Source organism: Pteronotus mesoamericanus, unplaced genomic scaffold (assembly GCF_021234165.1).
Source record: "Pteronotus mesoamericanus isolate MK-2021 breed Mesoamerican mustached bat unplaced genomic scaffold, CSHL_Meso_final contig_33, whole genome shotgun sequence".
Lineage (NCBI taxonomy): Eukaryota > Metazoa > Chordata > Mammalia > Chiroptera > Mormoopidae > Pteronotus > Pteronotus mesoamericanus.
Genome location: NW_026555135.1, coordinates 1,400,162 through 1,412,305, shown reverse-complemented (window position 1 = coordinate 1,412,305; position 12,144 = coordinate 1,400,162). Strand labels below are relative to the sequence as shown.

Below are 12,144 nucleotides of genomic sequence, written 5' to 3'. Positions count from 1 at the left end.
AGTGTGAAAGCTTCTTCTCTTCACTCCTCACTCTGGAGCCCACAGCACACTATCTCCACCCACAGCCCAGGGAGCAAACAAGGGAACATTGTCTCCCCCGTGGACGCCAGAGGAGGGGGCAGACAGCTGCTCCCCATTTTTCTGGAGCTAAAAGGAAGGGGACAGCAGGAGAAATTCAGGCTAGCAGATGGGAGAACTTCCAGGCCTTAGGAGGGGGCGGGGAATTAGGGGGTGGGGGAATTGGGGGGTGGGGAATTAGGAGGTGGGGAACCTCCTCTGAGCCAATTCAAGTCCACCAGGGTATACTGAGGCCAGAGTGCCTGGCCTTGTGCTCAGAAACCAGTAGGTGGCAGGGAGGAGGGGCCAAGGCTGGTCACTAGAAGCAGCTGGGGCAGTGGAGCCTGTTTTCTCCCACCCTCTATCCTGCCCCCAGGGACAGAGTGATCATACCAGCCACTCAGTGTACAAGAGCCTGTCAGGTGGAGGCCGTTAACCCGTTTTTTACAGGAGGGGAGACTAAGGCATGTCACAGGGATGGGCCTGATCCTGGGAACCCGGAGGTAAGGCTCAAACCCTGTCATTCTACGACAGACTCACCAATTCTCTGCCCTAAGGGGTATGAGGGGACACCAAGGTGGGGCTGGGAAAGGGGAGGACTGGAGCAGGCAAAGACGTGGAGGTTAGAGAGCCTCGTTGAGGCTTGGGGAAAGCCTGGTACAGGCAGGTGTGCCCCACCGCATGGCCCCCTGGAGGGCGGGCGACCCTAAGCTTTTCCCTGAGGTCAGACAGACAGGGAGACAATGTGACTGGAGGCAGCCCAGGAGCCAATTCTGCAAAAAATCCCACCTCCTCGCTGGGTCTCAATGCCTCTTTGTAGGAGCACCCGCCACCCCCACCCAACAGTCTCCTTGAGTCCCTTGGTTCATTCCTGCTCTCCCCTAATTTAGCCTTCAAGGCTCCCAGAGAAGATAATTACATAGGAGAGGCAGCTGGGGAGGGGCCCCTGGCAGAAGCTGCCTTGCTCTCACCCTCCTGCACCCCCATGTTCCAAAGACAATGGGCAGTGAGGTTGGAGGCAGTGAGGTTGGAGGCACCGGAGGAAGCCTCAGAAGGAAGGACAGGCCCCATTCCCTGCCTGCTGACTAGGTGGCCTCTGTGGGAGACACCAGAGCCAGAACCGGGGCAACTAAAGACCAGAGGAGAAAAACAAAGAGAGAGAATTCAGAGGGAACTGAGAGCGCTGAGAATGGGAGTGACCAAATTAGTCCAGGGTTTAGGGTTTCCAGGCTCCTCACCCCAGCAGGGAACACAGTGGGAGTGCAGGTTATAGAGCAAATAACCCGGGGCCATCCCTGTGACAGGACCAGAACCCAGAGCCTCCAATCCTGCTTCCAATCGGACGCTAGGGCATGAAGTGCCTGGAACCCATCTGAACCCACAGCCGCAACTCCAAGGACGCCTGAAGCCAGAGGGCAGACGTGGAGGCCTCGGGGAGAGCATCCGCAGGGCCTAGGGGCTGGCAGAGGAAGGAGGAAGCATCTCAGAGTCACCAGGAAGGAGGTGGGGTGGGGAGAAGATGCAAGCAGCAGGATGAGGGACCAGAACCTCTGCCCTGACCCGCCGAGGCAACACTATCTGTGGGGCCTAGAACCGCTCTCCATCCCTCATGGCTGCGGTCTGCTGAGCTCCAGCAACCTCCTCCCTGACTCTGCTCTCCCTGAGAGGCCCCCATTTTAATCAGAAGAGGCTCTGGTAGACCTCAGGCCCCAAGAGTGCCCCGACTACAATCCACAGACTCCCCTCAAATTTGGCATCACTAGCCTGAGACATAGGAACAACATCGCCCACAACCCCCCTGATTTTCCAATGGGGAGGCTAGGTCACTGGGAAAGGCCAGGACCATCGGTGTACTTAATGGAGCCCTTTCTGTCGCTCCATAACGTAATAGCTTGCACCTCTCCAATTTTCCCAGGCCCAGGTACAGACGCACATTTTGATCTGTCACAGAAAAGCCACATGAGGAAGGGCAAACCTATGTCAACTGTGGGACACCCCAAGCCCAAATATCCTACAAAGGGTCTGGCTAATAGGACCGTAAGGCTCTCTAGAAAGTTCCATGACTCTCCCATCTCCTTGTATATTTAAAACAAAGAACCAGACAGGAATCTCTAAAGACAATCCCTGAGAAACAACTAAAGGACAAGATTAAAACCCCGTGTAATTATCACCCAGAGAACCTCTGAGTAGGTTAACAACTTTTGACCGTTAGCACTTGCAGAAGCCTGAAGCCTCTGGGGCCTGAACAGATAAAAGCCCTCTGCCATTAACACTCCTAAAACTGCTAGGGCACTTCCAGGACCAGGGATGCACCCTCAGACCTGGGTACCTGCCCAATGAGCACCTCAAGATGCTCCTGCTGAAGTCGGTGCCCATGGCCTTCCCTCAGCCCCACCCTGAGTCACGGCCCCCCACGAAGGACTCACCACCTGCGGCTTGCTGCAGCACTTGCTGGTTGGGGCAGGCTCATCTGGAGCCCGGGCTGCCTCCGGGGGCTTGGCCTCGGCAGAGGGCGGTGCAACCACTGGAGTCAGGCATGGCATATCCACTGGCACTGACGCTGGGGCAGGCACCTCGCCAGAGTGAAGGGTCAGCATGTACCGCTTGGTGACATCCTCAAGGGATGGTGCCTGCAATGTGGGGTGGGCTCGGGCAGGAAAGCCCATAGGCTCTGGTACGGCCACCGGCGGGCCAACGGAAGTTGACGGCTCAGGCACCACGATAGGTGTGAAGGTGGCAGGCACGCTGGCATGGCGAACATGTTTGGAGGGGACCCGGGCCTGAGACAGGCTGCCAGTCTGTTCCTGATTGCCCTCCTCTCTCTGTAGCTCCTGATGACTGCTCCGGGCTGGGCGCTTCTTGGAACCACGGCGCATGAGCCGTGGGGACAGAACATCTGCCAGTTTAGGGTCAAGGTGGAAGTCCCGGTGGGCAGTGGGGGAGGCAGGCGGGGCCTCAGGTAGGGCCCTCTCAGACTGTGCCCGGCCTGTGGCAGGACTTGGCTCTTCTGGTTCTGCCTGTCGCTCTGCAAGAATGGGCTCACTGCTGGATGGAGGTAGCAGGGGCTCAACCTCTCGGATCGGCTCACCCCCAGGGCCCTCAAATCCAGGCCCTGCTAGCTCCCCACGGCGGCTGGGGTCACTCAGAGATTTCTTCTTGGGAGCTTTGCCAGCAACCCTGTCATCCACCACACACCCCAAGGCACCAGGCTCCTGAACAATGCTCTGAATGACCTCCTGGTATCCCTTGCTCTCCTCACTGCCCACAGACCAGTCACTGTGGCCGCTGGTCAAGCCCTCATCCACAGTTGGAGCTGCTGGAAGCCCTGTTTTGGGGCTCAGTGAACCCAGGAGGTTGCTATCCACGGAGAACCCAGAGGGTTCCTCAGAGGTGGCGGCCCGGTGGCGCTGTGGAATTGGGTCACTTAGAGACCGGTAGGCCTCACCTGCCTCCCCATTGCTCAGTTCAGTCCCACCAGGGCCTGAAGGCGGGATTTTGCGTCTCCTGCGGAGGGCACCTGGTGTGGGAGGGGTATCAGGGGACACCAGGGACCACCCTCCTAGACTGTCTTCAGCCCCAGGGAGTTGGGTGGTCTGGGCTGAAGATGAATTAAGGGGCCGCCATACCCCCGTGGTGCCCAGGCTACAAAAGGCTGAAAGAGGAGGCTCAGGGTCTGTCCCAATGCCCTCATCTGTCAGACTGGATTCAGGGCCAGAGAGCTCCTCTTGGGACCGCTGCCCTCGGGTCACGTCCCCTGCCCACTCAGTGCTCCCAGGGGGAATATCACTTCCATCATCCTGCTGGGCGCCCATACGCTGGATCTTCTCAAAAACCTGACGGGCCTCTTGCACATACTGATCCTGAACAACGAGGGGCAGTGGGTCCTCCTCGGCACCTGGGCCTGCCAGCAGGAGCTCAGAGGAGCTGGGCTTCAGGGCACTGGTGCGGGGTATGCGACGGGCCATGGGCTTCTCAGAGCAGGTGAATGACTTTGTCCTCCGAAGGGTGGCTGTCAAGTCCTTGAGTGTGGGGCGTGTGCCAGGTGCTGCTGGGGCTGAGGGGGGCATGGACCCAAGTTGCCCCACCAGGCCACCTGCTGATGGTGAGTCTCTGCCATCTAAGGGCCCACTCCCAACGTCCCCTGGGCGCCCACCAGGCTTTCGGACTTTCAGCTCTGAAAAGTCTGAGCGCAGGAAACTGAGCAGCGTCAGGGTCTCGGAGGCAATGTCTGGATTTGACAGAGACTTCCGCTGCCGGCTCTTGTCCAACTCCAGTCCTCCATCCCTCAAAGCCCTCGAGGTCCCCACAGGTCCCTTGGTGCGGGTTCGAGCCTGGGGCCTCAGGAGGAGCCCTTCTCCAGCTCCAAAGCTAGGGGAACGATACACACCCCAGCTCCCAGAACCCCGGCTAGCCCACAGGTCCTCATCCTTGAGGGTCTCCGTGCTCGAATAACGGCTGCTACCACAGGAGCCTGATGGGCTGGCCAAGTACGCAGGAAAGCTCACCTTGGCCACTCGAAAAGCTCCTCCCACAGTGTCCGATAAGGGCCTAAGTCCCTCCTGGGGACCTGGCACACAGGGAGGTGAACCAGTACTCCACTCCCGGGGTCCTTCCTCACTAGGGACTCTTGGAGATATTGGGGGCTCCGGGCTCCTGGCTCCTCCGGCCGGGTCCATGCCGCTCAGATTTAACCCGTAACTGTCTGGCCTGCAATCCTTATCCAAGAGGGAGCTTCCGGGCCTGGGCCCCGGCCTCCCTCTCCAGCAGTGGCCGCCCTCACCATCTTGGTCCTCTTCACTGCCCGAGGAGAGGCCTCCGTGGTAGGCCGGACTCTGCGCCCCAGGCGGCAGCGGTGGCGGGCCCTCCTCTTCCTCCTCGCTGGAGCTGGCAGCCCGGCTGTGGCTGACAGGATAGGAGGCGATGGAGGAGGAGGAGGAGCAGGAGGCCCGGGCCCCGGCCTGCGGTTGGGAGAAGCTATGCCAAGAATGTAAACCATCCGCCGGACGCTGCGCCCGCTCCTGCTGCTGCTGCCGCCGCCTCCTCCCCTCGATCCCTGGGCCAGGCAGTGGCCGCGCCGAACGCAGGCCTGCCAGGGGGAAGCACGTCCGAGGAGGTGGCGTCGGTGGCTGTCGGGGTTCCCGGGCCGGGGGTTCCCACGCGGCACTGTCGGGGCTGGGCGTCCCCGAGGCCTCCGAGTCGGCACTGGGCCGCCTGGAGCCAGGGCCACCGAAGAGCTTGCGCATCTCGGTGACGCTAGGCCAAGCCCCGCGCGTTGCGCCCTCGGTCTTTTCTTCGGCGGCCCCGGGGGAGACGCCCCCGTCCCGGGCCCCAGCGGAATCGTCCGGCCGCTGCGCGTCGAAGCGCCGGGAGAGCTGGCGCACCGACGGCGAGAGACTGCGGAGCGGGCGCGGCTGCGCGGGGGCGGCCGGGGGCCCCGACGCCAGCTTGGACACGCGCCGGGAGGGCTGGCCCGGAACGGCTGCGGCCGGCCGGCACGAGGCGCGGCGCCGCAGACCAGGAGTGTCCGCGGCCCCTTCTCTCGGCCCGGGTCCGCCGCTCCAACGCTCCAGCAGCTTGAACGAGACGCTGCGATACAGCGGGGGCCGGGGCGCCCCGTCCGCCATGGTGGCGGCACTCACTCCGGGGGGGCTGGCCTCGGGAGCCGCGGCCAACCCCCCCTTCGTCCCCGCCCCGAAGGAGTGCTTGCTGCCGAGATCCGAAGGCCTGGGTCCTGCAGCCGCAGTCGCGGGAGTTTTCGGGAAGAGGACGGAGAGACCAGAGCAGAGCTTTATCTGCTGTGGCTCAAGTTTCTGCGGCCGCGGGCGGCTTCGGCTCCATCCCGCGCGGCCCCTCCCGCCTCAGTGCCGGCCCCCAGGCCTAGCCCCCACCTCGGCCGGTGCGACTCGGAGCATAGCGCGAGGCCTGGCCCGGTCCGGATCCCTTCCTCAACTCTGCGCCTGCCAGCCGGGTCCCTGCCTCCCGCCCCTCGCGCTCCCGCTCCAGCTCCTGTTCCCTCCCTCCTGGCTGCTCGATCCTCGCTCCCTTTTGTTGCAAATAAACTTTGTGGCAGAGGAAAGGGGGCGGAGGGCGGGGCCTCGAGCCCCAAAGAGGGGGTGGGCTCCCCGCGCGCGCGCTAGGCTGGGAATCAGGAGTAGGGGGAGGGAATTGGGGAGGAGCCGAAGTAGAAACTAGACTGCTTGAGCACATGTAGACCGAAGCGACCGTCAGGGCCCGAGCTACCCGCAAAGGACTCACTCCGACACACGCAAGCTCTGAGTGTGGTCAGCTCCGCGGACATACAGCCAGGGCGGCGTACCTACTGCTGTTCAGCCGCTTTCGTGCGGGAACACCTCCTGCCCAGGGCACCAACATGGCAACCTCGGACCCACAAACTCGTACACACCTATACTCAGGTACACGACTCTCCCAGACGGGAAAGCGGCAGGACTCGCCACCAGGGGGAGCAGTGGGCACCGCGGGCGTACTCGGGCTTCTGCCACTCCCTGCCTCACCTCCTCACCCGGCCCAGGCCACGCCCTTTACTCAGACCTCGGAGAGTCCCGCAGTGACTGCGACCCTGTCCAGCCCCTTGCGACACTAAACGCCCCGCCCCTCCCACCTCTGGTCAGTCCAGCTCCGATGGTCCTGCAACCCGTCCCACGCCGCTCCAGAAGCCTCACCCCTGTGGCCACGCCCCCGTCCTCACAGTTTCGGCGGCTCGCCGGACGCCGGGCCTCCCTCTCCTGTGCTCCAGGTTACGTGACTCTTGCGCCCTCTACCGGCCGCGTTTGTCCCCCACCCCCTCCGAATCCTGGACAGGTAAAACAGCACCCACCACCAAAAAACCGGAGGGTTGGAAAGACTACTTCCTTTACTTCCTTTCAGTCGTTTCCTAGTCCCTCCAGGAGCCTCTTTAAAATTAATCCCTTCCCGGAAGTGCAAAAGGAGCATACAAAAGGAGCTTCGATAGGAACTCCCTCGACTTTCCACTGCCAAACTTACACTCCTACCTGCCGCTGCTCCACCCTCCTGAAAGGGATAACGTGGATCGCTCCCGCCGCCCCCTCGGCTTCTAGCTGAGCTTCTAGCTGATCCAGCCCTTGACTCCACTCCTACTTCTGCCCCCAGGTATCTGCCCCGAGACTTGTCTGGCAAGTCCCGCATTGTAGCGGATACTGGGGCCTTCCCCTCCCCCACCTGCCTCTGCTACATCCCATTTATCTTCCTGGCCCAGCTTAAATGTATGACAGCTACTCTACATCTGAATGAACGAAATGGGGATTTATGGAGTGCCTTGGATGTATCGGTAATATTATTTCATTTGTTTTATTTAGCCCTTGAACCACCCTTGGAGGTAGATATTATTGCCCTTCTATGGGTCATGAAGGAGAAGTAACTTTGACCAGTTAAAGTCAGGAAATGGTAGCTCCTGCTATGACTCAAATTCAGTCTTCAGGAGCTTCAGACACCTGAGGATAGCTTTCCCGGTCCCAGCTTCCTGATGAAAAAGGGGATTCTCTCTCCTTTGAGCTTCTAGCAGCCTCCTCCTCCTTGGGCCTGGGCTCACCCTCCCCAGGAACAGAGTATTCTTCTGGTCCTCTCAACCCGAGAGACCAGCTTGGCCTAAGATGGGAGACCCTGGGACCAGGAGGCCCTTGTCCAGATGAGAGGGGGAGGAATGGGCAAAGGGCAGGGTGGCAGACACTGAGGGATTGCTTGACTACCGCAGGAGAGAAGGAGGGCCCAGCCAGGATCCTGGGCCCTGCCTGCTGCTTCCCTTGGGTTGTGGGAAATTGCTGTAGAAAGAAAGCTCTTCCCTTTTGAGTTGAGACCAGCCTCCTTCCTGTAAGTCCCTCAACTTTTTCTCAGCCCTGCCTTGAGGGAGCCTGCACGTTTTTCTGTCTTCACTGGGAAACTGATGGCAAGAGAGCCTTGCCTGGCCTAGGGCCTCTTTGCCCTTGCCTGGCTGTGTGACCTTGGGTAAATTCCTGCACTTCTCTGGGCCTCAGCTGCCTCATCTGAAAAATGAGGAATGGGTCTAGGCTTCCCAAGGGTGCTTCTCTCTGATGCTATTTGAAGTCAAACTCTGGTCTCCCAGTTTTCTTTCTACTCTTTGGGGCAGTCGGAGCATAGTGGAGGGGGGAGCTTCTTCCCCGGAGTCACTGCTCTCTTCCAATAATGATGTCCTTTACCACCTGAAATCTGTACTGCTCCAAACTCTTTCACACTCTATCATATTTTGTCTTCACGTCACTTCTGGGATACAGAAGTTCTTCTTCCCATTCACAGATGAACAAACTGATGAAGACAAGTGGAGGCTCAGGTCACAGGCTCCCAGCATCTTGCAGCTTGGCTCTGAGAACTGGTTGTGGGGGGACAGCTTTGGATCAGGAATCCCCTTGGTGGGGAAGAGGGGCGATTAAGGATCTAGGCTGGACTTCCACCAATGGGGAGCGCCTGCCGAGACTGGCCTGGCTGCTTGCAGAACCTCAGGCGTCCTCCCCTTCTGATTCAGGATGAGACAAAGTCATCTTCCTGGCACAGAGGTCCCTGGGTGTTTTTAGAACTCAAAAGCCTCATCTAAGAGGGGGCTGGGAGCATTGGGCATCAGGATGGAGAGAAGAACACTGTGCTGGGAGGCTAGAGCGGGCCCAATGCAGTCACCCTTACAGATGTTTGGGCCTCAGGCTCCTCACCTGTGAAAGGGGAGTGAAAACAACCCATCTACCCCAGGAGTCCGTCCAGCGACATCAGAGCTGTTGAGTCCCTTGGAGAAATCAAGTTGGGAAGGTGGTGATGGTCAAAGTCACGCCCAGTGTTCGGCCTCGGGTACTTCAGGGGGAGAGAGATGAGGAGTCGGAGGACTCCAAGAAGCAATGAGCTCCAGGAAGGAACTCTGGCTCCTGACTCCATTCCAAAGTCAAATAGAAATGACCTGAGATCGTCCTGTTCCTTTCCTGTATAATTAGACCTCAAGTACACAGAATTGGATTATTTATAACCTTTTGTGCATGACACATTCCCACCTATTATTTAATTGACTCCCACCAAAAGAACAAAACAACTAGGACCTTTACAATGTCCTACATCTCCTTGCATAGTCCCCCACCGCCCATTCCCCTGCTGCCCCACCCTCCAGGATAACCATCGCCTCCTGTGTCCAGCACTCCCTTTTCGTGTAGTTTTACCTCATCTGTGTATTTCTTTAGAGCATGTATTTTAATTTTAGTTGTTTTGAAGTTTACAAATAGAGCAGCTTGCTGAATGTAATTCTTGGGATTTCTTTTTACTTAATATTATACTGCTAAGATTTATCCATATCGTTGTATGTCAGTATAGTGCATTCCGGCTGCGTGCAGTATTCCAATGTGTGACTGTTGCACAGTGTATTCATCCTCTCTCCAGTGCATGGACAGTTGAATGTTCACAGTGCTGCTTAGAGCATTGTGCACATGCCAGGTGCCCATTTACAGAAGTGCTCGGGCCAGTGGGCCATGTAGCTACTCACCATGAGTAGGCATTGTCAAGCTAGAACTGAGTATCTTTTCTGTTTTTTGATTATGTGTATTTTCTGTGAAGTACCTATTTGTGCCTCTTGTCCATTCTTCTGTTGGATTATAATACTTTCTTGTACTTTGTGAAAATTTTGCCCTAACTTTTCCATACTCAGTACCCCTGGTGGCTTAGGGAGAGCTGATAGTATTATTGCTATTTTACAGATAAGGGAACAGAGGCTCAGAGAAGTGAAGGGGCTTGTTCAAAGTCACAGAGTTAGTAACAGTCCTTCTGTGCTGAGCTAGTGCCTTCTGAGGCCAGTGGGCCTCAGCCAAGAAACCTTTTCTGCCCCTCGAGCTGGGTCAGGGCCCCCATGGTCCCCAGCTTCTCCTGACCATTCCATGAGCTTACTGTCTCCCTAGTGAGAACTTCTTTGCCCCTGGCCCTCTGTATGTTTCTCTGAACTCTCCTCTCTGACTGTAATGATCCAGCTGTGTAGGTGTTTATTTCCTTACTGTCGTTCTCCATCAGACTGGGAGCTCCCTGAGGGCAGGGACCCACTGCCAGTGTAATGCCTGGCATACAGTACATGCTCAATAAATGTTTACTGGATGAACCGTCTGTTTCCTTGTCTGCATCCCCAGCCCCCTGGATTCCTTCTGTGGGTAGAGTCTGGGTCTGAGCTGCCTCAGTGCTCCCAGCACCGTCTCTGAGGAGCAGAGAATGTTTGTTAAACAAATGAATGAGGGAGGACGGACATTGCTAGGACAGATCCAGTGCTCTTGGGCTTTTCCTACTTTGAATAGAAATCTCCCGCAATCAAACCCTGCTTCCTGACTCTCTGGCTCCCCCATCTTGACCCTGTCTCCCTGACTCCTGCCTTCCCCGAGCCTGGCCTCCCTCAGAACCTTCCTCTCTTTACTTCCCCACTCATCACCTTCACTTCCTACCTCTAGCCCCTCCCTCTGCCACCCAGCTTCACTGCTTCATCATGTCACCATCACTCAGAGACCCCCGGGCTCTACCTTCATCTCTCTGGCTGCTCCTCCTCCTCCCCAACCCCCTAATGTTGTTCCAGGACTCTATCCAGGATACCCCCTCTTCTTACTCTCCCTTCAAAAGCCCATCCACCCTCTCAGATTCCAGCCAAAAGTGGGGTGACCACTCCCCAGGCTTTGCACCTTTTCCAAAAAGCCTTCCTGGATGTCACCAGACCCTGTGGACTCCTAGCTCCCACCCAGGTCTACCACCTCAGGATGGACCTGAGTAAAGGGGCTGAGGGTAACAAAGACGAAAAAAAAACAAAAACAAAAAACGGGGCTTAAAAAAGATAGATCCTTATCCCTCATGCAAAAATCTAGATTTGGGTGTTTCCAAACTGGAATGGTCAGAGGGCCAAGCTGATTTCAGCTTTCGGTTCCACCAACCACAGAAGGCACCCTTGCCCTCCTGGTCCAAGATGGTGCTCCCGCTGTCACCTTCCTGTTGTGAGCAACAAGAAGGGAGGGGAGGCAGAGAACAGACACCATCTATCTCTAAAGGGCATTCCCTCCTCCCATGTTCAACTGCCTTAGGACACTTCGCTTGCATCCCATTGGCCAGGACTAAGTCCTGGCCATACCCAGCTGCAAGAGAGACTGGGAAATGGAGTTTTCATCCTTGGAGGCCATGTGCCCAGCCAAAGAGAACTGTTATTGTGGTTGTCACAGCTGTCTCTATCACAGCTAGGGGGTCCCCAGTTACTGGGACTGGGTGGGGCAGGGCGCCCCTGGAAGGCAGGTGTAGGAAGGGAAGCCAGTGGGGCTAAGACAGGAGGGATCTAATATCTGGCTTAGAGAAAGGCCGTGTGAGCTTGGCACATCAGTTCCCACACCTGGGCCTCAGTTTCCTCACCTGTAATAGGAGGCATTATAAGGATTAAACGAGAAGATGTATGTACAGCACAACTGCATGGAGCCTGGAACCTGCAGAGTCCAGCCAGCGGTCACTGCTGTCACTGTGGCTCCCCAGTGCTTTCCGAGTCTCTAGCCAGCCTCGTTCCAGGCCACAACCCTTCCTGTGCTTCATGCAACAGCCTCCATGCCTTTGCTTGTGCTGTTATCTCTACCAAGAACACCCTTGCCCTCAGGCTAATTACATCCATCCTTTAAGACCCCACTGCATGGCTCCATCCCCTGGGAAGTCTTTCCCAACTCATGCGGAAACCACCTTGGACCCCTCTGAACCTTAATGGCCCTTCACCGTACTCCACCCCGGCACCGCTGTCTGTGTTCCCTCTTCCCCACCTCAGCAAGCAGGCATCCTCGGGTAAGCCCCCCGCTCCGACCCCGTCGCTGGGTGTGCCCTGGGTTAAACTGCGGAGGGAGAAGGCGGCTGGAGAGGATGAAAAAGAAAAGGAGAGACAAGAAAAGGGATTCAAGCCCCTTAAACGGTGCTTAGAATCCCTGGTACCAGAATGTAATAAGTGGTTTTTTCTTTATAGGAACAGCTTGGGTTCATGGATTATGGCCCTTGTGTTTTTTGTTTGTTTCTTTGTTTTTAAGATTTTATTTATTTTTTAGAGAGGGGAAGAGAGGGAGAGAAAGCGACGGA

The 12,144-nt window shown here is 57.3% G+C and overlaps 1 protein-coding gene across 1 annotated transcript in view; it reads right to left on the bottom strand.

Moving 5' to 3' along the window:
• ARHGEF17 (Rho guanine nucleotide exchange factor 17) overlaps positions 1-5,863 on the bottom strand; it is a 55,581-nt gene extending 49,718 nt beyond the window's left edge. Inside the window, exon 1 of the mRNA XM_054576243.1 lies at positions 2,484-5,863. Within this exon, the coding sequence (XP_054432218.1) occupies positions 2,484-5,681 (3,198 nt within the window). The 5' untranslated portion in view covers positions 5,682-5,863. The remainder of the gene's footprint in view (positions 1-2,483) is intronic.
• Between the last annotated feature and the right edge of the window lie 6,281 nt (positions 5,864-12,144).